At 40.2% G+C, this 25,627-nt stretch overlaps 2 protein-coding genes across 2 annotated transcripts in view; one reads left to right on the plus strand and one right to left on the minus strand.

The window, feature by feature from the left end:
- Positions 1 to 63: 63 nt before the first annotated feature.
- Positions 64 to 6,756, minus strand: cfap157 (cilia and flagella associated protein 157; the record flags this gene model as incomplete). The annotated part of the gene is made up of 9 exons (XM_079222960.1): positions 64 to 160; positions 1,725 to 1,868; positions 1,979 to 2,115; positions 2,931 to 3,081; positions 3,563 to 3,684; positions 3,927 to 4,194; positions 4,362 to 4,515; positions 5,202 to 5,473; positions 6,605 to 6,756. 9 exons carry the CDS (start codon positions 6,754 to 6,756, stop codon positions 64 to 66), a joined length of 1,497 nt encoding a protein of 498 aa, XP_079079086.1.
- Positions 6,757 to 18,592: 11,836 nt separating this feature from the next.
- Positions 18,593 to 25,627, plus strand: part of dmrt1 (doublesex and mab-3 related transcription factor 1) — a gene marked incomplete at both ends in the record, with an annotated part of 28,593 nt that continues 21,558 nt past the window's right edge. The window contains 3 exons of the mRNA XM_079222961.1: positions 18,593 to 18,811; positions 20,146 to 20,308; positions 24,055 to 24,212. Coding sequence (XP_079079087.1) covers positions 18,593 to 18,811; positions 20,146 to 20,308; positions 24,055 to 24,212 — 540 coding nt within the window. The remainder of the gene's footprint in view (positions 18,812 to 20,145; positions 20,309 to 24,054; positions 24,213 to 25,627) is intronic.

Raw genomic sequence — 25,627 nt, forward strand, 5'->3', positions numbered from 1 at the left:
CCATGAACGGATCGAAGATGCAAAGTTTTCTCCAACATGAAAAGGAAGTGAGTGGCGTTCCCGTTATTCGGGTTTAGTGAAAGACTTTCTGGAGGTCATGAGTCCGACAGCCGAGTCCATCTGGATCAAGGAGCTGGCTGTTTTCTGACTGGACGGCTTCCTGAGGAGAAGGAAGGAGCAACGACAGTCAAACAAGTGAGCAGAGTCGTATCGGGGTTTGTACGGTCATGGAATTTTTAAATGGTTATTTCCAGGCCTGGAAAAGTCCTTGAAGAAAATAAAATCCCAAAAGTCATGGAAATGTGTTCTATTCATATGTTCATGTCGTTCAGTTACGCAGAGTTTGAAATCATTAATATGCTTTTAAAAGAAAGATGCTCAGAATTTAAGCATGCATACGCTCTCATTCTCAGTGTTAATTTAAATACTATATTTTGTCACTTTTTTTTATGTACACACTGAGATTGCGCAATGTTTGGTCATGGAAATCCATTGGTCAACATGTGTATGAACCCTGCAGAGTATTTCCAACCGAAAACTGAATCCTCTTTAATTAGTGACTTCAAATGTCTTGTTTGCGTTGGTGAATGAAGTCAGTCATTTTTTTTTCTTCTCAAATTATAGATTTTGTTTGCAAGAAGAATCCTAAATGTAACTCTAAGGTGGCGTTGGCTGCGGTCGAATAGTCAAATAATTACCTCCTAACGTCTAACCCAGGGGTCGGCAACCCTGAGGCTTTGACAAAAAATAAATAAAGATATCTTTTTTTTTTGCCCTGTGGACAATCTTCCAAAGGGAACACCTCTTATCTTAAAGTTTGGGGTGATACTGTGACACTGAAAAAAAGTTTTGATTTAGTTTTTAACTAAAAGTGCGTCACATCCTGTCACGCGTCTTTCCCTGCAGGTGGCTACTCATGATATGCAGAACCCCACCCTCAGTAAACTGTCAACTGATAATGAAAAACAAGAAAAGTCACAGCTAAAAATACAGAGTTTAATTCTGCGCGGACGTATTCATTTGTTTTCACTGCCAACGATGCTGCTGACCTGTCTGCTTGATATGTGGCGAGAAATTAGTAAACAACAAAATATTTGATGTTGAAAGACTCTAGAACAAGCACACAGCATTTTCTGAAATGTATCAAAAGATATGCCTTTTAAATGGAAACGCAGTAGTGTGGACATGGCCTATTTATTTCAGAGTTATGTTATTTAAATACAAAGTTATCACATGAAAACCATACTTAGCATTCTAGGTGCAGTGGGCTGCGGTGAAGAGCCCGGGGAGCAAGTGCGGGTTCAGTGTCTTGCTAAAGGACATTTCAACATGCACACTGAGGAGGACGGGTATGAACCTGCTACCTTGTGGTTACAGGACGACCACTCTATCCCGTGAGCCATACATGACTATATATAAACATGTGTAAGCTATGATATCAAATAGCTTTTGTGGCTCCAGACGATTTTTATTTGGTGGAAAATAGGGCAAAATGGCTCTTGATAGGAAAGGTTTCTGACCCCTGGTCTAACCCTAAAAACTTTTCCTTAACCTCAGTGGAAAACGTCACGGGGTCAAGGAAAGATGGGAAGGTACTTCTGGGTCATTCACTCAGTAGGAAGGTTCCTAACCAAAAAGGACAATTGGACTGCAGCCGTTCTTTCCACCAGAGCCCGTTTAAAGTGTTTGAAAGTATAATTTTCTGTTTCTACAATGCTACAAACCTGTGCGGGGCCCGTGGGGGTCGGCTGCTCCCGGCTTGCAGGCGACGGCTCTGTGTTTGGGGGCGGGGTACGAGGCCGAGATCGCCCGGCCTGTAGCGGGCCAGCTCGAACTGCAAGCTCAGAGCCGGGTTCAGGCTCACTGCTCTGCAAAGACACATTTTCTATCAGTAACTGAGCGTAGTCTCACAGTGCAGATCAAAGAGCCGCCAACGAGCCTTCAAACGGAGCTAAATAAAGGAATGAGGTCCAGTCACCCGACTGCTGAGGGGTCAGAGGTCTGCAGCTCCTCCGGCTGGTCGTGTTTGTCCAGAACCACCAGCAGCTTCTTCATCAGCCGCTTCCACTGGACGGCGGAGTCTTCCTCCTCTTCCTCCTGGTCTGTAGGCGCATCCTGCAGGCAACAGTCCACTTCAGCTTTATCGTGACAATGATATATCAGCTGGCTTTACATGTAATAGGATTTAATAGTTGTATGCAGCATGAATATCTACAAGGCCGTGGTGTTCTGAGCCATTTGGCTTTAATGCTTTCTTGCACCGATTGTCTTGAGAGCGTGTTCCCTCCGTGTTTAGAATGGAGGTGTTGCACACAAGCTAGTCGTGCGTTTGGGTTATTGAGTTATTTGTTTTACTTCCTGACTGCAGAAAGTTTGCTCATACTTAAAAAAGGTCAGCAAAGCTAACCAGGATACTGATTTACCCGTGTGGGTTTACGAGACATCTAATAAACGTTTTATTTACAAAATGATATTATTGATATTCTACCTTCTCTCTCTCAGGCTTTTTGCTCACTGGAAGTCTGAAGAGTTACACTTATGTCCTCTGAAGACCTGAGTGCAACTACACATTTGTTGTCTTGTTTAAATCATACTTTCATAAAGCTCTGTACTATACTTATTCTTATTCTAGTATAAGTTAGTTTTTCTTTTTGCATGAGAAACATCAATGTATTAGTCTTATTGATTAGAACGTGTGACCACAACATTTTAATATGACTTTTTTTATGACCAAAAAATAGTTTTTTTAATTTAAAAAAATTAAAAATTAGTCTTTTGACCAATAGTTATATACAGTATGTGCATGTATTTCAGACTACTTTTAAATCTCTCTAATTTGTTCTAAAATAAGTAGCGATAAGCGCCTTCAGTCGGGTGTGCAGATGTTCCTGATGTTCAGGGCGACAGCTTTTTATTCGTTTTAGTTTTACCATCAGGGCTTGTCTGAGAGCCACGGCAGCTTCCTGCATGCTGCTCTTCATCCTGCTCCTCCTCCTCCTCTCCTTCTGTAGCTCCGCCTCCAGCCGGCTCACCTCCGCTCTGCCTTCAGTGCACCGCTCGGACAGCGAGGCTCGTTCCCGTCTGAAAACGCACGACGCCGTATTCAGGTGTGAACCGGCTTCACGGCCTCAAAAGAGTTGCATCCGCTCTCGTGTGTCTCAAACTACAGTATTTACTTTCAGTGCCACGAGGTATTGATTATCAAAGCCTCTCACTGGCTTAAGCTTCACACCCACAATATATATTATATTCTGACTAACGCATTGTGGTTCCCAAAACATGGACTCTCACTGCTAGATGCTCCGATTGAAGCTTGTACTTTAGCAACTATGTTGCTGCGATATGCATTTCTAATTTCACTGCACTTTATTTCCATGTACTTACAAGATACTCACGGATTGAATAAGAAACACTTTTGCTTCATCTAATACCTTATTCAACACTTAAAAAGTGTGAGTCAGATTGAGACGTTCTAGTTCGCTCTCTTGTCTGACATGAATGTGACGCCACGGGAAGCTCGAGTCGGCGATATTCGGACAGTGGAGACAGAGTGAACTTTGACCTGAGGGCCTCCATCTCGGCCAGGACCCCGGTGTGTTTGCTCTGATGCCGCTCGCGTTGCTGCCTCCCGTCTTCCAGCTCCGCCTGCAGCTGCCGACACTTCTCCGTCAGCTGCTCTGCCACCTGATGGAGGGACGACGTCACGCATGCGTAAAAACCATCGAGTCTCAACCGGTCCTGAAAGCCGCTGGCTATGTCTCTCTCTCTCTCTCTCTCTCTCTCTCTCTCTCTCTCTCTCTCTCTCTCTCTCTCTCTCTCTCCCTCTCTCTCTCTCTCTCTCTCTCTCTCTCCCTCTCTCTCTCTCTCTCTCTCTCTCTCTCTCTCTCTCTCTCTCTCTCTCCCTCCCTCCCTCCCCCTGCTCTTACCTTCTTGCGGACGCAGCTCTTGCGGGACGTCTCGCGCAGCATCTGCTCCAGGAGGTCCACGTCCACGCTGAGCCGACTCTTGCGCTCCCGCAGGTCCGAGTTCTCCCCCATCAGGGACAGGGTCTGCTCCGACAGCTGGCCGATCCGGGCCTTGACCTCCGTGTTCTCCTGGAGGGCCGACCTGGTCGTCGCCGGGACCTTCTGGTCCACCAGGTGTTGCACTTCAGCCGCCATGGTCGCCACGTGGCCCTCCATCTCCTCCTCCAACCTTTGGGGGGAATAATTCAGGCGTAGTATTTAATAATACTGCAGGCTTTTGGGAGATAATTAGACGTTTGTTTATTTATCTATTTAATATGACTCCGGTACATAACAGCTTTATAGCCACATATTATGTATATTTTCATGTTGTCACAGATAGAATAAGATCTCAACCTCTTCTTCTCCAGCAGTGCTTTCATCTCCAGGTTGTGGAGGGCAGCTTCGTGTTGCGCCTCCTGACCGGCCAGCTGCTTCCTCAGAGACGCCAGGTCTGAAGTCAGCTGCTCCTTCTGCTCCTGAAACTCCTCCAGACCGGCCAGCCTCGCCGCTGGGAGGAGGAGGGAGTGGAGGAGAGAGGAGAGAGAGTGGAGGAGAGGAGAGGAGAGAGAGTGGAGGGGAGATAGAGGAGAGAAGAGTGGAGGAGAGGAGAGGAGAGGATGGTGGAGTGGCAGAGCGGAGAGGAGAGAGAGTGGAGGGGAGAGTGGAGGAGAGAGTAGAGGATAAGAGAAGAGAGGGTGGAGAGGAGAGAGTGGAGGAGAGAGTTAGAGAGAGCAAACGAGAGGAGGAGAGGAGAGGAAAGGAAAGGAAGGAGAGAGTAGAGGATAAGAGAGGAGAGTGGAGGAGAGGGTTAGAGTGAGGAAAGGAGAGGGAGGATAGGAGATGAGAGGGAGGAGAAGAGGAGAGAGGGTTAATCCTCGTGGTTTCACTCACTGAGATCAACTCCTCCAGTGAGTTTGTGTCGTCAAGGTGTTCAATGCGTCCAGGTAGCCAAACCCTTCAGCCATCCGTCTCGTTTGTTGCCATGGTGAGGAGTTATAATGGGTGGATGAGGTCCGATGATGGGAAACACAAAATAATACCACGGCAGTGTGTAACTTGATTGACAGGCATTGTCAAACAACTTTTTTACTGGTATTATGAAATGAGTTTTCAGTTGTACGTGAACATAAAAATACAATAAACCACAGAAGTTCTCGACACCCTTTGACCTGCACCAGAGCCGCTCCGTCTCACCGAGCGTCGTGTTCTCCTCTTGGAGTTCCTCCACCCGGCCTCCCAGCTCCTCCCTCAGCTCTCCGAGCTGCCGCCTCAGAGCCGCTCCGTCCTCGCCGTCGGCCCGCCGCCGGCTCTCCAGCTGCTCCATCAGCTGCTCCGCCTCGGCCTCCTTCTCCAGCACGGAGCGCTTCAGGAAGTCCACGATGTCGTGCTTCTCCTCCTCCAGCGCGCCGTACCGACAGTCCAGCTCCTTCTTCTGCCTCTCCTGTCGGGCGCACTCCAGCTGGTACCTGGAGGAGGAGGAGGAGGAGGGGGAAGGAAGGAAGGAAGGAAGGAGGGCAGGAGGGAGGAGGAAAGGGAGGGAGGGAGAAAGGAGGAGGAGAGGGAGGGAGGGAGGAGAGGGAGGGAGGAGAGGTAAGAGAAGGATGAGGGAGGGAGGGATGGATGAGGAGAGGGGGAGGAAAGGGAGGGAGGAGAAGAGGGAGGGAGGGAGGGAGTGAGGGAGGAGGAGTAGAGGGAGGGAGGGAGGAAGGAAGGAATGAGGGAGGAGGAGTAGAGGGAGGGAGGGAGGGAGGAAGGAAGGAATGAGGGAGGAGGAGGAGTAGAGGGAGGGAGGGAGGGAGGGAGGAAGAGGAGGAGGAGAGAGGCCCAGATCAGGTCTTTCATACAGTTTGAGGTACTTGTACACTTGCACTTGCACTTCCACTGAAATTCAAAAGGAAAGTATTCTACTTATTTTTCTCTCTCTCCACTACATGTTTTTGTTAACTTAAATTACATTGTAGATTCAGATTAATAATACACAAATATGATCAACAAATAAATGGTAATATTGGTTCAAATAAAACGTTATTGATCCCAGGGGGATTATAAAGATACGCAGCAGATAAAGTAGTTAAGATGAGCTCCACCAACAGCTGCAACCTTGCAATGTACACACTAACGCCTCAATACATATAATCCAGTAATATATATTATTCTGAAATCGGCCATTCTGCACAATGAATACTTTAACTTCCGGTCCCTAAAGTATATTTTAATGCCAACCCGTTTGTGCCTTTACTCAAGTAAACACTTTTATTTGTATGAAATCTTGTTTATGTTTTTTTATTTGTTGTTTATTGTTATGCAGCTTCCACCTCATCAGGTTCTTTGTATATGCAACGTATTTGGCAAATAAATTATTCTGAATCTGAAAAGTTGAATAGCTGTTAAATAATTGTAATTAGTGGAGTACGAAGTGCAATATTTCCCTGTTTTAAAATGTAGTGAACGTACAGGAAGTTGGCAGAAAATAGAAATACCTCAACATTGCACTTCACTTCCCTGCAGGGTTTGGTGAATGTACTGAAGTACTTCTCACCTCTGGTTGTACTGCTTGTACACACTTTTAAAGAAGCACATCGTATCACGTGACTCACCTCTCCAGCTGCTCGTTCAGATATCGTATCTGAATCAGATACAAACACTTCTCTTTGTCCTCGGACCCGCTTTTATCTGCAGGAGTCGACGAGCTTTCCTTTTTCTGTGTTTTCTTGACTTCATCTTGTTTCTTCTCCTTCTTCTTCGGCATTGTGTGGCGCGAGGGAGCGAGTTGGGTGGTTGCTATAAGCAACGCTGCATTCAGGGTCTTCTCGGAAAGTTGACTTCTTCACGAGGGTGAATGTGATCGGAAGTTCATACCTTTACTGTTTTGGGTTTTTTTTTTTATCTTTGCACAAATATGCATTATATATATATGGTGATTATTATAATGTTTTAGTGCTGGTTTTGACTATACTTTTAAAAGTATTAATATGTGCTGGTTAATGTGATTTTCGAAATGTGATTTCTCCTGATATTTAAAATTTGGTTCAACCAGAAAAAACGAATGGAAAGAAATAATATGAATGAGAAATGTTGATGGTGTGGCTGCTGCTGTAAGATGTTGCAATATATATACGCCATTATTAATAATAATAATACATTTTCTAAACTAGGCACTTTACATGGTAAATACAAACAACAGAAGCAACAACAAAACAAGAAAGATGACAGTAGTACCAGCAGTTATGGAGGTAAATTATTAATATGCCAATATTACCAGTAGTAAGATGTGTTATTGAGGTATATTAGTGTTTGTATATATGTGTGAAAAAAAAGATATATGTATGTATACATCTGTAGTTATGTATAAGAAAAACTAAAGAGAATCTTATTTATTTATACAATCTAGATTTAACCTAATATTACATATTGTCTTTAATTATGAACTGGTTGTATAATTGTTTTTCAGTATTTGTATTCTTTGTAATTTGTCACATAGATATTTCACAGATGTTTGTAAAAAGAAACTGTAAACAACCTCACACAGAAAATTGTGAATAAAAACTGTTGTTGATTTATTTACACGTCATGAATCATCATCCATCTGATGTACATTTATAAAGATATAGTTGATTTAATGAAACAATACATTTTAAAATAAAGTTCCTTTCTCTTGATCACAAACATCGTTACTGATCATTTAAAAACTACAAATATCATCATAAACAATATGAAGAAGTTTGAAAGAATTACAAACTGAATCAAAACACATTTATATTTTTATGACCCATACTGTGAACCTGATTTTTGAATTGTTCATATTGTATATATTTTAGATTCTTAGACTTTATATTTACACTCTTCACACTTTGTATTGAAACTATTAAACATCAATTTCCCTCAGAATGAATAAAGTTTGATCTTATCTTGAAATAAAACACAATTAAAACATTTCTTTACACAAAATAAAACAAGGAATCACAAACTAAAAAAATCATCAGAAGATTAAAATATATCATAAAACAATATGCTGATCACCAGAATACTTCACAGCTTTAATCTTTAAAGCTTTTTATATGATGATGTCATTCAGTTAAAACTTTTGTGGATTTATTTTTGAATAATTTTTGTTCAACAGATCCTTAAAACTTATTTTCTTAATGTACAGGTAAAAGCCAGTGAATTAGAATATTTTGAAAAACTTGATTTATTTCAGTAATTGCATTCAAAAGGTGTAACTTGTACATTATATTTATTCATTGCACACAGACTGATGCATTCAAATGTTTATTTCATTTAATTTTGATGATTTGAAGTGGCAACAAATGAAAATCCAAAATTCCGTGTGTCACAAAATTAGAATATTACTTAAGGCTGATACAAAAAAGGGATTTTTAGAAATGTTGGCCAACTGAAAAGTATGAAAATGAAAAATATGAGCATGTACAATACTCAATACTTGGTTGGAGCTCCTTTTGCCTCAATTACTGCGTTAATGCGGCGTGGCATGGAGTCCATGAGTTTCTGGCACTGCTCAGGTGTTATGAGAGCCCAGGTTGCTCTGATAGTAGCCTTCAACTCTTCTGCGTTTTTGGGTCTGGCATTCTGCATCTTCCTTTTCACAATACCCCACAGATTTTCTATGGTGCTAAGGTCAGGGGAGTTGGCTGGCCAATTTAGAACAGAAATACCATGGTGGATCCTGTGCCTCCCAGAGTCTGGAGGAGGACAGGAGAGGCACAGGATCCACGTTGCCTGAAGTCTAGTGTAAAGTTTCCACCATCAGTGATGGTTTGGGGTGCCATGTCATCTGCTGGTGTCGGTCCACTCTGTTTCCTGAGATCCAGGGTCAACGCAGCCGTATACCAGCAAGTTTTAGAGCACTTCATGCTTCCTGCTGCTGACCTGCTCTATGGAGATGGAGATTTCAAGTTCCAACAGGACTTGGCGCCTGCACACAGCGCAAAATCTACCCGTGCCTGGTTTACGGACCATGGTATTTCTGTTCTAAATTGGCCAGCCAACTCCCCTGACCTTAGCACCATAGAAAATCTGTGGGGTATTGTGAAAAGGAAGATGCAGAATGCCAGACCCAAAAACGCAGAAGAGTTGAAGGCTACTATCAGAGCAACCTGGGCTCTCATAACACCTGAGCAGTGCCAGAAACTCATGGACTCCATGCCACGCCGCATTAACGCAGTAATTGAGGCAAAAGGAGCTCCAACCAAGTATTGAGTATTGTACATGCTCATATTTTTCATTTTCATACTTTTCAGTTGGCCAACATTTCTAAAAATCCCTTTTTTGTATCAGCCTTAAGTAATATTCTAATTTTGTGACACACGGAATTTTGGATTTTCATTTGTTGCCACTTCAAATCATCAAAATTAAATGAAATAAACATTTGAATGCATCAGTCTGTGTGCAATGAATAAACATAATTTACAAGTTACACCTTTTGAATGCAATTACTGAAATAAATCAAGTTTTTCAAAATATTCTAATTCACTGGCTTTTACCTGTATTTCCAAAAATATATTTCAGATTAAAATAATATTTCATGTGTTCATGTTTTACAGTCAATTACATGAAAACAAAAAATAAAAAAAGGTGGTTTGCATTATTCATTAGAGACAATAAAGAAAAACAACTTCAATCATAAAAAGATAATTAATCAGAGTCATATAATGTGTTTTGATTCACTGAACCTCTGAGACTCTGAGTGTAAAGTGTGAAACACTGAAATTATAACATTTAAACTCAACATAAGATCCAAAAATTATATGAAAGAAAACTGATATCGGATGATGATCAAAGTTAAAGAAACACAACTGGAAACAAAGTATTTGGTTTAGTGGATTCACTAAATGTGAGATTGAGTTCTGATGAAACACAAGATGCTGATTTAGTTATTATTGAATTATCATTTGTTTCTGTGTGAAAGTTTATGATCTGATGATGTGAAGCAGTTTGAGTGTTACATATATTTGTTTCTGTTATAACTGTTGGTTGTATTGATTATATCAATGAGATCTTGACACAGTGAAGTCAAACAAACACAAACATGTCTGAACATCACAGAGAAATATCAGTTTAACAGATTTTGATCTCAGCAGTTTTAGCATCACCAGCCTCTACAATATTGAAACATGGGAAGAGTTTCTCAGTGAAAGTGTCTTTGTGAGTGTAGATGTGAGTCATGTCTTCAGAGTCGTAGAAGGACACCTCCCCTCTGCCATAGTTCAGCTGGACTCTGATCCTCTGGAGACTCTTCTCCACTCTGACAGTCTGACTATCTCCATTAGTGTATTTTCCACTGTGATGAATTAAACACCAGACTCCATATTCTGGTGAAACTAGTATCTCTCCCTTCCTGTCAACTGACTCTTCAACCAAACCTACATCCCAGACAGGATGGTCTCCCACCTCCACCTCCCAGCTGTGTTTCTCTGAGCTGAAGCCCTCAGATCCTAGAACATCTGCACAATGAGTGAATCTCTCTAAATTGTCCGGAAGCTGCTTTGTGTCTCCACGTCTCACACTGGTCAGATCACCAGACAGATAGAGACTGCCGTCTGCAGTGTTTGGGTCCAGAATGACAGGACTGAAGTGGACCTGGTCCTTCATCTTCTCCCAGACTCTGAAGGACAGGTTGCCCAATAAACGTTCAGGTTATTTATGTTGGATATGAGCAGCTCTACATAATTCATTTACATTTAATTTACTTTTATTATTGTAAGTCTTCATACATAGATTATGTTTACTGGGTTTCATCATCTTAGCTGTCAGTGAGACAACTGAAGTAATAGAAAAGGACGTTAGTGATCAACTCGTTATCAGTCAACTCACACACTTACCACAGCTAAAACAACTTAATACATGAAATACAACTTACCACAGCTAAAACAACTTAATACATGAAATCCAACTTACCACAGCTAAAACAACTTAATACATGAAATACAACTTACCACAGCTAAAAAAGTAATGCATCTAAAACAACTTATGTGTGTTTGTATACATGCAGGAGAAAGAAACGTCTTTTTTTTTTAAGAAGAAAGTTGTGTGTGTATGTGTGTGTATACATGCAGGAGAAAGTAACTTTTTTTCTTCTTTTTTTTAAGAAGAAAGTGGTGTGTGTGTGTGTGTGTGTGTGTGTGTGTGTGTGTGTGTGTGTGTGTGTGTGTGTGTGTGTCTGTGTGTGTGTGTGTGTGTGTGTGTGTGTGTGTGTGTGTGTGTGTGTGTGTGTGTGTTAGTCGACCTCCATCGGCTCGCCGAGTTCCTCCGGTGGTTCCGGGGGGTCTACCTCCATCGGCTCTTTGGGGTCCTGAAGAGGAGTGGAGGCTCTTTGGAAAACAACAAAATAAGTTATCAGAATTATGCAGATGAAACATAATGCTACATAACCATGTGACATGGGGACTGTTGTCCAATACAAGCACAGAGTGAGTACATTGGACTAATCAATAATTGAAAAGCAGAATCTTCTTCAATTAAACAAAGACGCAGGTAGTTCTTTCTTACACTGCACTCTAACTTTTAGTCTTATATTTTATTCCCGTCTAATTCTATTTTAGTTTGTCTTAATTTACGGTTCCCTTGGCGCTTTAATGCTTTTAATTGTATATGAATTGATTCGTGGTGTGTTTCTTTTAATCTTTTGCTTTTGATGAGAACCTTGAATGGCCTGGTGAATAAATAAGCTTACCGTCTCATGCCTAGCCAAGAGGAGGAGATAGAAGAAGAGGGGGATGAGGAGGAGCTAGAAGAAGAGGGGGATGAGGAGGAGCTAGAAGAAATGGGAGTAGAGAGGAGACTAGAGGAGTTAGAGGAGGGGGAGGCTGGCTTACGGGACGCCCCAGGGTGAGCGGGCCGGTTGGGGGCCAGGATGAGGGGAGGCCTCCGGATGAGTCGACCCGTCTAGCATCAGACCACTGCTCCACACATGGAAACAACCCCATATGGACTCTCACATCACATAGTGCATTAAGAGGATCAGTGCCACTATGCAGTAATACTTCATTGAAAGTAAATGTCTTACAATAAATCAGGGGTATTCAATTAAAATTCAACGAGGTCCAGTTAGAGAATTTCCTCATGTAAACGTCCGGGACATCACATTAATGTCTAACGTGCACTAAGATTTAGTCCCATATATATTGAAGTAGCTTAACAGTTATATTAACGTCTGTATGTAGTCAACAACTAACTGTCATTTTAAATATAGAAAATTCAATAGAACAATATTTTAACAATATTTATTGTCAGATTTAAAATTAAGTAATACATACTCTAATAATAAATAATTGATCTTCTCTCATTTCAAGTAAAATGAGGACTGGATTAAAACAATTAAATACATTACAGAAAGCTTTTGAAAAAATGTGCATTACTTAATTAAAAACAAAACAAAGAACTGAATTGTTCTGCAGCTTTAAAAAAGCTACGATATATTCTTATCTTCGAAAAAGAGAAATGTGTGTGCAGGGGCTTTATCTGTGGTTATGGAAACCACTTGTTTCAGCTCTACTCTCCTCTGTTTACCTCATTGTTGGACGGTGAATTATTGTGTTAGGATTCTGATCATATTGGGCTCTTAGATTTATTTTTCTGTGCCTTCATTTTGGATGCAAATGTGTACGTTTGCTCAAAAGAGTTGTGATTAGTCTCGTATGGCGCTTCACATTGCTGCTTTTATTAATTGCCGACTATTGCATTTTCAGAACCGGAGGTTGCCGCCTCGGTTGTGTAATTTATCTTATAGTTTTAACAGCAACAATAACTTTATTCTCCCACATAAGGCAGATTTTTCAACCAGCGGTCGAGGTATTAATGACAGCTGTGCAGAAAAAAGTCTGCAGAATAAGGCGTTGAAAACTGTTCTCGCAGCTCCACCGAGAATTGTGAAGCCAAAGGAGCCTGAACAGCAAATTACCAAAAGAGCGTTTGGAACGCTCCCGACGCACTCCACAGGACGCACCAGACTCAATGTGGCCTCGGTGACCTCTTGTGTGCAGAGCAGCAACTAACTGAAGACTACAAATAATCTTTTTGTTGGAGGAATGCAGAAACAAATGATCAGCTGCTGATGCTGAGGACTCGTCCAAACCAATCTGACCGCATCTAGAACTTCTCTTTCTGGTTTTCAGCAGCAGCTGTTACAGTTTTAAATATCCTCCATCATGTGGATCATGTTGTTTATCCTGCTGTCATATCATTTCTGCACCAGTTTATGATTTTTTTAAGGCTGTCGTTCATGTGCATGTGTCAGTTATTAACAGTTATAGATTAAACTGGAAGCGTTATTACAGTTTACACACATCTACGATAGTACAGTACAGTTTTGTTAAGACGTTGAGAAAAAGTATATTTTTGACCTGAAATAACCTTTTTTGGGTATTACTTTACAGTAAAAGATCAAATCGGAGCATGTGCGTCTCTTTAACATTGTATGTGACGGAAATACACCAAAACCACATTAATTCTTTCAACAATAGAACTTATTTTGGACATGGTAAAACATTCAGTTTTACAATCAGAGACCGCATAAGATTCACCCCAAAGACAGACTGTGAAATAACATTATTCAATAAACAGATACACACACACACACACACACACACACACACACACACACACACACACACACACACACACACACACACACACACACACACACACTTTTCTTTTTCTCTGTTTGTTTTAGCAGATTTTTGTCTCTCATTTATTTTCTAAATGTAACTTGTATAAAAGTATAAAAACGTGCAATGGACTGTAAACACTAAGATGATGAAAGAAACGCATCAATAAAGTGTTAAAAATAAGCGTGTGGCGTTCAGGTTCTTGCTGTTCTTACCATGCTGCTGAGTGCGTTGAATTGGAAACGACGGGCCATCTGAGGGAAAAAACAAACAACAAACAAGATAATTACTATTATGATCTGTCTAGAAGCTCTATTACAGTTTACACAGTCAGATACTTTCTACGCAGCGAAACTTCCGGCAGACTACATTTTAGAAAAAGGTCAGTTTAAAGCCGTCTTTCTGATCGACTAAAAGTCGGAAACATATCGGTGCCTTTTCTGTAAAAAATATATATTTCTGTGGTTGTTTCACTCTCTGCTGCTCATCGTGTTAATGTTTGGGTCACAGTGACATCAAAGTGACACATTTATGAACGTCTTTTTGTGTGAAATATCCTCCTCTAATATCAATCAAACTTTATTTCAGACTGAAGTCTGATCCATGTTGTCTATCACTTTCAGGAAAAATACTTTTTTCTGAAGTAAACTGGGTTCAAATATTGAGAAGACTAATAATTGTTAATTACTATAGTTCAAATAAAATAATAATAATAGCTGAATTTGAATGATCAGTAAAAGTAAACGCACAGCTACACAATATCAATCTATTACTGGCAGAATAATAAAATCACTGTGTGTGCAGGGAAAGTTCCCACTGTAATATACAATTATGTTTTTTCTACTTCTACTGTACTTCACTACATTTATTGGACAGCTACATGTCCTACTTACTTTGCAGAGGAACATTTTACACAATTTATTTAACGTGTTACTTTTACAAAACATGAAGCATTTTTAAAGAGTGAACAAAGTTACCCAACAATACATAGTTTATAATTGCTTTCACCGGCACAGCATGCTACATTTACATACAGCTCACATGTTGATTCATCAGTATTAATAATCCAATAGACTATATAGAACTTTGAAATGAGCCAATCTGCATGACAAGTATTTATTTGACAGTTATTTTACTGATAATACTTCTGAACCTGAGTTTCTTTACTTTATTCAATAATTCTTAAGGTGAAAAGTTTGACAATTCACAGACCAGAGGATGGTTCAGTAAAGTTTAGAGAGATAATAAAATCAACTTCATGAGTGTTTAACTACTCTGGGTGAAAACACACATTGCTACATGGCTAACAATATGCTGGTTGAGTCCTTACCTTGTTGTTCACTGACGGTTGTGTAGGTTAGCTTGAGTTGGGTTAGCTTGAATTGCGTTAGCTTGAGTTGGGTTAGCTTGAATTGCGTTAGCTTGAATTGCGTTAGCTTGACTTGAGTTAGCTTGCTAGCTTGATTGTTGAAGTGGTTTTCTTCAGGACAAAGTTAGGTAAGCTGTTCTCTCGGTGGGGTCCTCACGCGCAATGAGGAAAAAAGAGGGACACTGTTCTCTTATAGGAACACGCGAGTTCTAGAAGCTCTTAGAACATTCCATTTAGAACTTTAAATAATGACGCCAAAACCCGTTGCCACGGGGCCACGCCCCCTTGCTGCCGGAACGTCACTACTGACGGCGCCACATAATTAGTATGAGATATGTTTAATATTATCACCGGTTATGAAATGGGTTACTGATAAAAATGTGTAATATTGGGTCATGCATGGAGTGAACTATGTTAATGCAGCATACATTCATCATATATCATATATCATATCTTTGATGGCGCTTATAGTTAGGGCTGTTTCAGGCTTTTAGTTAGGGCTGGCTCAGGTTTACCCTGGTCCAGCCCCTAGATATGCTGCTAAAGGCCTAGACTGCTGGGGGACATCTTAGGATACACTGAGCTCATCCTTTCCTTCTCTTCCTCTTTCGCTCCTCCTCTCCTCCTCTTCACCTCTTCTTTCTCTCCTTCTGGATAAATGATTGTCTCCTCAATGCATATTACCAACTCTACTTTCTTTTTCCATGGATTCGTGGCTGCCTGGAACCAGGGGGAGGACCTCGGTCCTCCCCCTGGCCCTGCTGATGCAACCATGGCCCTGCTGATGCAACTGGCCTGGAGCCGTCCTGCCAGCTGCCATGGCCCTGCCTTCTCCTCCCACTGCCCCTGGGATGCCCCTCCTCTCTACCTCCCTCTGCTTAATGGGTCGTGGCTATCTGGATCATGGACCATGCATACTACTCATTATATGAATCATTTCTGTCACATTCATTGAATGTGCTGTAACTCCGTTCCGTTATCCATTCTGGCCACATGACATCTATTGCTTCTGTCCATCCGGGGAGAGGGATCCTCCTCTGTTGCTCTCCCTCAGGTTTCTTCCCCTTTTTTCCCTGTGAAAGGGTTTTTACTATCTTTATTGGGGGAGTTTTTCCTGATCCGATGTGAGGTCCCGGGACAGGGAAGTCATGTGTACAGATTGTAAAGCCCTCCGAGGCAAACTTGTATTTGTGATGTTGGGCTATACAAAATAAACTGAATTGAATTGAATTGAATATAAATCACAACCACAGCACCGTGTATACATTTTATTTTTGTTCAAGTAAAAAAAAGAAGAAAAGACCTTCATTGTACAACAAAATCAATAAATTACAATCGGACAAAAGTTGTCTACGTTACTGGAGAAACCATGATTTAGTACATATTTCCTCCTGTCTGCAAACTTGTTTGAAAATCATCTTTGCACCAGAATATGTTCAGGTTTAGTCAAGATATTTTAATTCTCATTTCATAGACTAGTCCAATGCATTATAATTAATACTCGAACAATTAAAACAAATAATAAAAGGAAATCAAATCCCAAACATAAGCAAATCAAAAGAAGATAATACACAACAATACAAAATTACACTCCAACAAACACACAAACAAACTAATGTTACAGGCTACAGTTTAAAGGTGTGGAGGTAACCACATTTATTTGTTGTGCGTATTGACAGTTTCCAAAAAACAATATTCTTTTCCACAAAATAGAAAACATAATCATCCCTTCAAGCATTTCATCTGTCACTGTCACACTGCCTTTTATTATTAGACTCTGTTCAGAGTTTATCTTTTTTAGAATAATTGTCCCACCTACCCAGTTGTGTGGCCATGACCTCTGGCCTCCTCCACCCAGCTTTTGATTTTCCAACTCGGTGGCTCCCTTGGGTGGTATGAGCCAGTATTGCAGGATTTTCTTTTCATTGCAAAGTGTAATTATTTAGTTTCCACATGTTTCCTTCACCTGGCTGCTGCTGCTAGATGACTCTGAGGGCAGTCATGCTAATAGAAAAGATTAAATGTGTTAAATTGCAGAGTTCATTACTGCATTATAATCTATCATTATTACCATATGCTATAGAGGCAATTAAACTCAGTGTTGTAGCACCAGAACCTCAGCCAATGAAGTGTAGCAGTTATTAATTCAGCGCTGTGTAAATGGCTGCTTTTTAATTGGTAACTTTTCACCCCCACCCTTCCATTTGGCTGCAGGGATTTTAATTGGGTACCTTTGTGTGTTTCACCTCACTTCCCTCCCTGCCTATAAATCCACTCGGCTGACTGAATGAACAGTGTGGAGGTTAATTCACTTCCAGCTCAGTCAAGCCTTGTAAATTAATAAGAGAGTATTAATTCACCACGTAGCACATTCATGAAAGAAAAAAGCTACAGTAAATACATTTAATTGGGATGCTATTCAAATATTATGGCATAACCACAAGCCCAGGGGGAAATAGCCCGATACTGCTATAATAAAGTGAGCACCATACTCAATATAATGTGTCTCAGCAGCGATAGATGCAGTTACATTCAATGTATTTGAGCCCAACTGTAATTTAATGGGATCTTTAAAGATGTATTTCATGAACACCTCTAAAACCTCACTGGATCCACCACCTTCGCCCACCGTAAGAGACCACATGTTGAGATCAAGTTCACCTCCAGAATAATCGTTCAGTATTCTTCTAAAATCTGCAAGCATCCTATTTATTGTTATAATCGTCATCAAGACTATAGTCTTGAGAAAATAGTTGCGAGTAACTCGGGCATTTCCTAAAAATACATAAGATGGTGTGTGCATTTGCCAGGATTGATCTCAAAACTCAAGCTAAAGGGGCGTAAACTTTTTTTTTTTAATGTCTGCACAGTTTAAATAAGATGTACATTTATTTTTTTTAAACTTCCTGTCAACCATGGTTCCCCTGAGATTGAAGATCTAGTAAGACCCTGACCAAGAATGCAGCACACAGGTTACCAAAAATGTAGTGAACACGTACAACTAATCAGTTAATGAGGGTTTCAAGACTATCAACGATGTCAGTTCAGATTGTTTTGCATGTTTTGCATTATTGATCTCTGACAATGCACATGCATACATGTTGATGCCAATAGACTACGTGTGTACTTTTAACCTCTACTCAAGTATATTTGAATGCATGTAACAAAGTATTTCCACACTTAAGTACTTCTCCCACCTGTTGTGCTAGAGTTACACAAACAGAACATTGAACAATGTGCTGTGTATTAATTGTGTTTGACTAATCATTTAAAGTGTGTGCGGGGGGGAAACACACACACAAAATAACCTCACAGACATCAGAGTGAGGGTATTATGAGCGATGCCACTGTGCTGCCAGCTTTCTCCCCCGCGTCCAGCTCGTTTCCTCCCACAAGGCGCAGCCGCAGGCGGGGAGGGACGGTGACCTTATAGCCTCCGGCCTGGCACCAGCAGAGCCTTGACCATCCGAGCCTCCCGGGACCAACTCAGACACAGCTCCTAAACTCTGCCCGTTGTCTGCTCCTTTGGGGGGGGTGTACAGGTTTAGCAGTTTGCACCAGATTATTGTTTTATTTTTATTTTCCCGCCAGCCATGAGCACGGACAAGCAGGGCAAGCAGGTGCCCGAGTGCTCCGGCTCTCTGTCCCCACCCAAAGGCCAGAGACCCCCGAGGATGCCCAAGTGCTCCCGCTGTCGGAACCACGGCTACGTGTCTCCCCTGAAGGGACACAAGCGCTTCTGCAACTGGAGGGACTGCCAGTGTCCCAAATGTAAACTGATAGCCGAGAGGCAGCGAGTCATGGCGGCCCAGGTAACCGTTATCGTGTCTTTCTTTTTGTCTTCTTTTTTTTAAACGGTCTTAGCGCGCGACGAATCTTAGCTTGAGCCCAAACTGCAAAAAAAAAACAAGCTTCAAACGTCGTAAAAAAATACGACAGGTAATTGTTTGTTAACATTTCGATGTATGTTTGTTATTTTTTTAACTACTTCGTCTCAGTTTATTTTCGTTGTTTATCGTCGTTTTCATGTGTGTACCAACAAGTCGCCTCATGTTTTGACCTAACTAACTACCTAGCTAACACAGTTTACGGCACTTTAACTGAAGCTAATGTGGGTTTTCAGACACGTTTTATGAGTATATTGTCACACTTGTTGCTTATAGCAGACAGTTGATACAAATATATTGATTAAAAGTATATAGAGAAGCTACTTTTTCTATATTTAGTGGTCATTTGCTTTGTAACTGTAGATTGTAGCTTTGAAGTAACCTTTTTAGGTTTTTTTCAACACTATTTTTGGATAGGCTGATAGCTATGTTCTGTGATTAAGTAAAACTATTTATACATTTTTAAAACTACTGGTGTTTAGATATATTAATATATGGAAAGGCTACTTTATGTATCCCAATGTAAATTTGACAGGAGCCAAGTCACATCATTAAAAAAACAAAACAGAAAGAAAATAAATATGTATTTAATAGTGGTTAAATGAAATGAAACAAGGATCCCACTGAGGCCGTTATCTATCTTTTTTCTTTTCTTAATTAATTCTTAATTAATTGTTTGGTGCAGAAAAATGCAATTTCCCAGAGCCCAATATGACGTTTCAACTTGTTTTAAATGTCCTATTATAATACACCAACAATACCTAAGAGATTCGCTTTAAAATTGTAGATAAAAACAGAAGATACTGAAATTTAAGAAGCGAGCATCAGAACATAGTTGGAATATTTGCTCTCAAAACATATTTGTTGTCGATGTAATAATGTATTAATAGTTTTACCTCTAGAAATAACTTTAGCTGTAAGTAGCTCACATACAGTGATAGTGCCTGGTGATACGCTGTACATTGGGACTGCCAGTATAGTATAATCTATATATTGATGTCTCGTATTGATATGGCTACAAATAAGTACTTATCTCACTGGTATATATTTTAATTTCCCATCTATAATGAATGATACATTGGTAGTTTTGTATTGGTGGATACAGCAATAACATGACATGAATATGGCTTCAGTATTACCCGTTTAATAGACTACGTTGTTTTGTATTCAGAAAACAATAAAGAACATTAACAATTACAACACTTTTTTAAAGACAAGGATATTACGCAACATGTTTTATTTTATTTCCTCCCCTCCAGGTTGCCCTGAGGCGGCAGCAGGCTCAGGAAGAGGAGCTTGGGATTTGTAGTCCGGTGGCTCTGTCTGGTCCTGAGGTGATGGTGAAGAATGAAGCTGCTGCAGATTGCTTGTTCTCTGTGGAGGGACGATCCCCTTCACCAACCCATTCTCTTGCTGTCACAGGTGTGTTAACAGCTCTGGAAAGTATGGTATAAAGTATGGTATAAAGTATGGCATATATATATATATATATATATATATATATATATATATATATATATATATATGCCAACACAGACAGATTTAGAAAGACTACAGTTATAGAAAAGCAATATGAAGAGATACTTTCTTTGAGTGCACCAGTTTTCTAAATCAAATGTATTACAATCTGAATGATTTCTTTATCATTTTAAATATCAATGATTTCTTTATCATTGATAAAAGACAGTAGACTTAAGTTGCGTGTTTATCATCCAGCCATTATCAAAGCTGCCAAAAATGTGTAATTTTAATTTGAAAAAGAATTAAAGTAAATGTGAAATGTGTATGAATCGACAGAATATAAACAACAACTATTTCAATACTCATCGTTTGAGGGATTAGTTTCAACATCTCAATTGTAAAGATTTGCCTCATTTTATGTGATAATAAAATCAATTTTATGAGATATAATTATATATAATAGTGAGAGTGTTGGCAGTAACAAAACAAGAACTTTCATGACCAACAGACCAATGAATAATTGAGTAATTGAGAAAATAATGTGCACAATAATTATAATGAAAGATTGTCATTAGTAACTATGACCCCAAATATTCCCCTTTTGTATATTTATGTATGTATTTACACAACTGCATGCATTTATACAACTTTACTTACAGATTTTTTGACAGAACTGTGTCAAAAACTTGCTCTCTTGCTGACCAAGTTTATGAAACCGTAATGTGTGACTATATACTAATAAATATATTATGTTGATTAGGGCTGCAACTAACGATTATTTTAATAATCGATTAATCGGTTGATTATTTTCTCGATTAATCGATGAATCGGATAAAAAAAAATAATATCAAAAAAGCATTCATTTCCAACCCTTTATTCAAAAACAGAAGTGACAGTGCAAAACATCTTCAGAAAGTGCACAAACAGGTTGCTCCTTGAACATCCCTGAGCTGTTAATTAAAACAACAAAATGGACTAACACTAAAAACATACACATCTATGCTTTACATCTGCCAAATGTGAGCCCTTTTTACTGTAATTGATCCCTCCAGAGGCTGCATTTACATACCCTGCTTTATCAATATGTATGAAATACTGGGACAGAGGGAAGCTGTACTGCTCCATATAGAGCGTCCTCTTCTTTAAACTCTTTCATTCTGGGTCTCTTATGACCACGACGTCACGTTGTTGGCTAAGCCCAACTACGTGATTTGCTTCATTCTACTTTGAGTAAAAAAAAGAAAAAACCTGCAGCCAGATCCACCAGTGTGCCGGTTTAACGTTGACGAGTGACGGCGTGAACTGAACCAGACCGGGAGGTGACGGCATGTTTCATCACATTACGGGTTTTTACAAGCAAGACTGAACTGTAACGGAACATAATGGAACTTTAACGACAATACACAACCCAAACACGTTAGTTATCGTGATAGCAAGCTGACTAGCTTCCATTAAAAACAAGTTTGAGGACCATGAAGACGCTGATTGGCCAAGACTCGTCAAAGATCTTCTATTTTTGAGAAGATCACGACCTCAGCTTTTCTCGTGTCTCACTCCAATCTCAGAAACGCTGGTCGGCCAGTTGCTCTGCTCCGCTCTTTTTTTTTCTCTGCGACTTATTGCCCGGCGTAATAATCTCGCGACGCAACGAATCGATAATGGAATTCGTTGCCAACACTTTTGACAATCGATTTTTAACTGCACCTTGTGAGGCAATCAGCTACAAAAAAAACTATAATGCTTCCAAAATTAGAAGAAAATGGAAACTAGCTCAACAAAAAAAATGTGAGCACTATCCATTAGATTTATTAAATCAGATTAATATTATTTATAATAACTATTAACGTGCATACTAAATAGACATTATATAGTCAACTGTGAAAACAGTGTCTAGGTGTTTAAATCAGAATATAAAGAAAGGAAGGACTTAAACAACAGCGTGATAATCCATGAAATGATCAGTACGCAGCATGTTTCTGCACGATGAGCATGGAAATCTCCCGTTGATGGAGAAGAATGTGGTCTGATAAATTTGTCCTCTTTGGTTCTCATTGAAAAACCCGACCAACAGTTGACTTGCGTCATGATGCCCCTTATCTTACAAACATTGTTGCATGATTTCACTTTTGTGGTTTTGAACCACAAATTCTCCTGAATTTCGAAAAAGTGCCTTACCGACAATCTTAAAAGGAGTTGGACGATAAAGTTCACATTTTTAGAAGATTTTCAGTTGGTTTTCTATAGATAGTTGTGGAAGTCACATTATTTATGTTGTTGTTGTTTCTTTGTTTAGTTTGTCAAAACTTAAGTATAACACATTTTAGTTTACCAGGCAGCCACATTCTAAACTATATTAAGTCGTCATATTACATACACACATAACATTTGCTCCTGCATCCGTAGCAATTCATGAGCAGTGGGCTGCTGAGAAGCCCGGGAAGCAACTGGGGGTTCAGTGTTTTACTCAATGACACTTAGATATACAAACTATGGGGAGACTGGGCATCGAACCGGCTACCTTGTGGTTGCAGGACGACCACATGAGCTACAGCTGTTCAATCAGTGATGTTATGCATTCCATTTGTACCTCAAAAGCACTTTTTAAAAGTCGTCTTTTTTAGTCCCCAAAGTCCACAAGACAAGAATAGTTTTTATAGATATTGTCAATAAGATTGGAAAGTGGAAAATTAAAGTTGATTTTGGTGGCAGCAGCATGAAAGGGCATCTTGGCAGGTTGGCGGAGGCAGACACAGATATGGTGTTCCCTGTCGGCCTGATAGCAAACGTTAGGAGGTGGATCATGACTTTGGTCAAGGCTGCTCGTGTCTTCTGCTTTGTGTTCTATGCGAGAGTGAACTTTTAAGTCTCTGGCTTGGCAACAAAGAGGAAAAGACCGAGCTGGATAAAGGAGTCGAGCACTCTGTGATTCAGTGATGACAAGAAGCAGAACAGGGACAACAAATGTCATTATCTTTGGCGTCGGTGGTGCACACAGTGTCTTCATTGTGCACGACCGAAGGATCAGGGTCTGCCTGAGAAGAATGTGGCCTTGTTGATAAGGAAAGAACAACGGATAATGAGTAATTGGGTGATGATGAAGATGAGGTTGATGATGGTGGTTATACCCGTCCTGAGAGGGCAACCCACATTCCTGTATTGTGATGAAACACCTCCCACCTGCAGATGGTGCTGTTGATGGTGATTTGAGCTGTAATGGGACAACCAGAAAAATCTTGACAAGTTCAAGTCTTCCTGTTTCCTGTTTCGATCAAAAGATCTACAGCAAGCCGAATAATATCAGGATTTATTGGTTTTTCAGCATCAGCAAAGACTCATCTGGGAAAATAAAAGCCTAAAAGTCAGCTTGAGCTCTGCTGTTGGGTGCATAATTCATAGTTAGTTTTACAAATCTAAGTATTTATCCAAGTTAGTAATAATAATAGTACATGTTATTGGTATAATGCTTTAAAAGGTACTCAAGGCACTTAATATGGTAAAAACTGAAACAATGTACGCAATACAGATTACATAACAGTAAGAAACAAAACAAAAACATGCTTAACTATAATAACTACATAAATGCATGCACGCAATGCTCAAATACATATTTTAAGTAAGATAATGGTCTGAAATCCGGCCACAAACATCACACGTCAGCCTCTGAATTGATCTTATTTGTCGTCTTTCCTCTGTGTGTGTTGTTCCAGGCGGCCGCTCAGCGTTGTCTCCCAGCCCGTCAGCTGGTGCCCGGGCTCACACTGAGGGATCGTCAGACCTGCTGCTGGAAACGTCCTATTACAACTTCTACCAGCCGTCACGCTACCCCACCTACTACGGCAACCTCTACAACTACCAGCAGTACCAGGTGACTAACAGTAGCCGCTCTGCCTGTGTTAATCAGTCAAAATCTACTTAAAGCCTTTTTTAGGGGCACAAAGTCACACGCTGGTCCTTCCTGTTATGTGTGTATAACTCAAGGGAGGATGTTGTGCCATAATTGTCATTCGTAATATTATTTATATAGTCCTGTTACCTCAAACATGACCAGTAATTAAGGGCACACTGTTTTTTTACGGTCAGTACGTTACATTAATCTATTCGCGTTAAACCTGCCGAGAATATATTTATATTACAGTATAACTTTATTGTTATAAAAGCCTTGATCATTATGAACAATTCATTTGACAAGAAAGAGGTGGGGGGCGGGGGGTGCTTCACATCTGAGCTGCTTCATTCCACAGAAACAGGAGATAAGCTGCTTAGCTGCAAATCACCTCAGCATGAACAAGGCTTACTTTCTATTAGCTCGTCAGATAACTTGTCACAGTAATATGAAACTTACGTCAGTCAGCTGGAAGAGACGAACGGAGCAGCGCATTTTAGTTTCAGAAAATTGTCTTGTCACACCAACATCATTTGTCTCTGGAATGAATATTACATGTCGGCGCAAATGAAACGGAAGTATTTAGAAAATCTTTGGTCACTGTTTTTTTCTGTAAAGTAAGAAAAGCAGACTTGTAACCTGACAAGTGCCATCGTATTAACCTGGAGTGAACATCTGGGCATCATCTGCCACAGCATGAGCAAGGCGCTAACCTCTATGCAGGATTGTTGTTGTTGTTGTGTAAATAAATCAAACTGTTATGGTGCCTTTAAAAAGTAGTCTACCTAAAACAAAGTCCAGTGTAGTCCTAGCCATAAGCTGAAGTGACCTCAAAATCTACTTTAAAGTTATTTTAAACTTTTATTTTGTGGTGATTTTGGCGGTCCCTGTGGACTAAAGTGGTTTTGTTTCAGAGCACCAGAGTCCCTTTAGAAAAGTTCTCATTTTACCTGCAGCCGGGTGTGAAGGTCTGCTCTGCTCCGTCCTGGTTCCGGTTCTCTCGTGCCTCCTTCCCCTCCAGCGGGCCCGGATGTGTCCGACCCGATGGCACCGATGACGAGCATTAAGATTAACTTTATATAAATAGAAGCCGTCTTCTGTCTGATGGTCACGTTTACTTACGTTGTTACTTGTGTTAATTGAGCCTGTTTCATAACCAGTTAAAAGTTTCTCATAGTAAATTTAACTAAGATTATTGCTGGCCCAGTGGAAACGTCACTGGTTTGATTCTGGCTGGGTGCCTTTGTTGCGCTCTCTCTGTGTTTCCTACTATTTAGTTTACTGATGAAATATAAATAAGGGGCAGGACTTGAGTATTCACTTCTTCCTACTACTTTTTAGACATGGAGTACTTTGCTGAGAGGTTGCTGTATGAGGTTGTTGCTGGGTACTTTTTT

Source organism: Taurulus bubalis (genome assembly GCF_910589615.1).
Source record: "Taurulus bubalis genome assembly, chromosome: 8".
In the NCBI taxonomy this organism is placed as follows: domain Eukaryota; kingdom Metazoa; phylum Chordata; class Actinopteri; order Perciformes; family Cottidae; genus Taurulus; species Taurulus bubalis.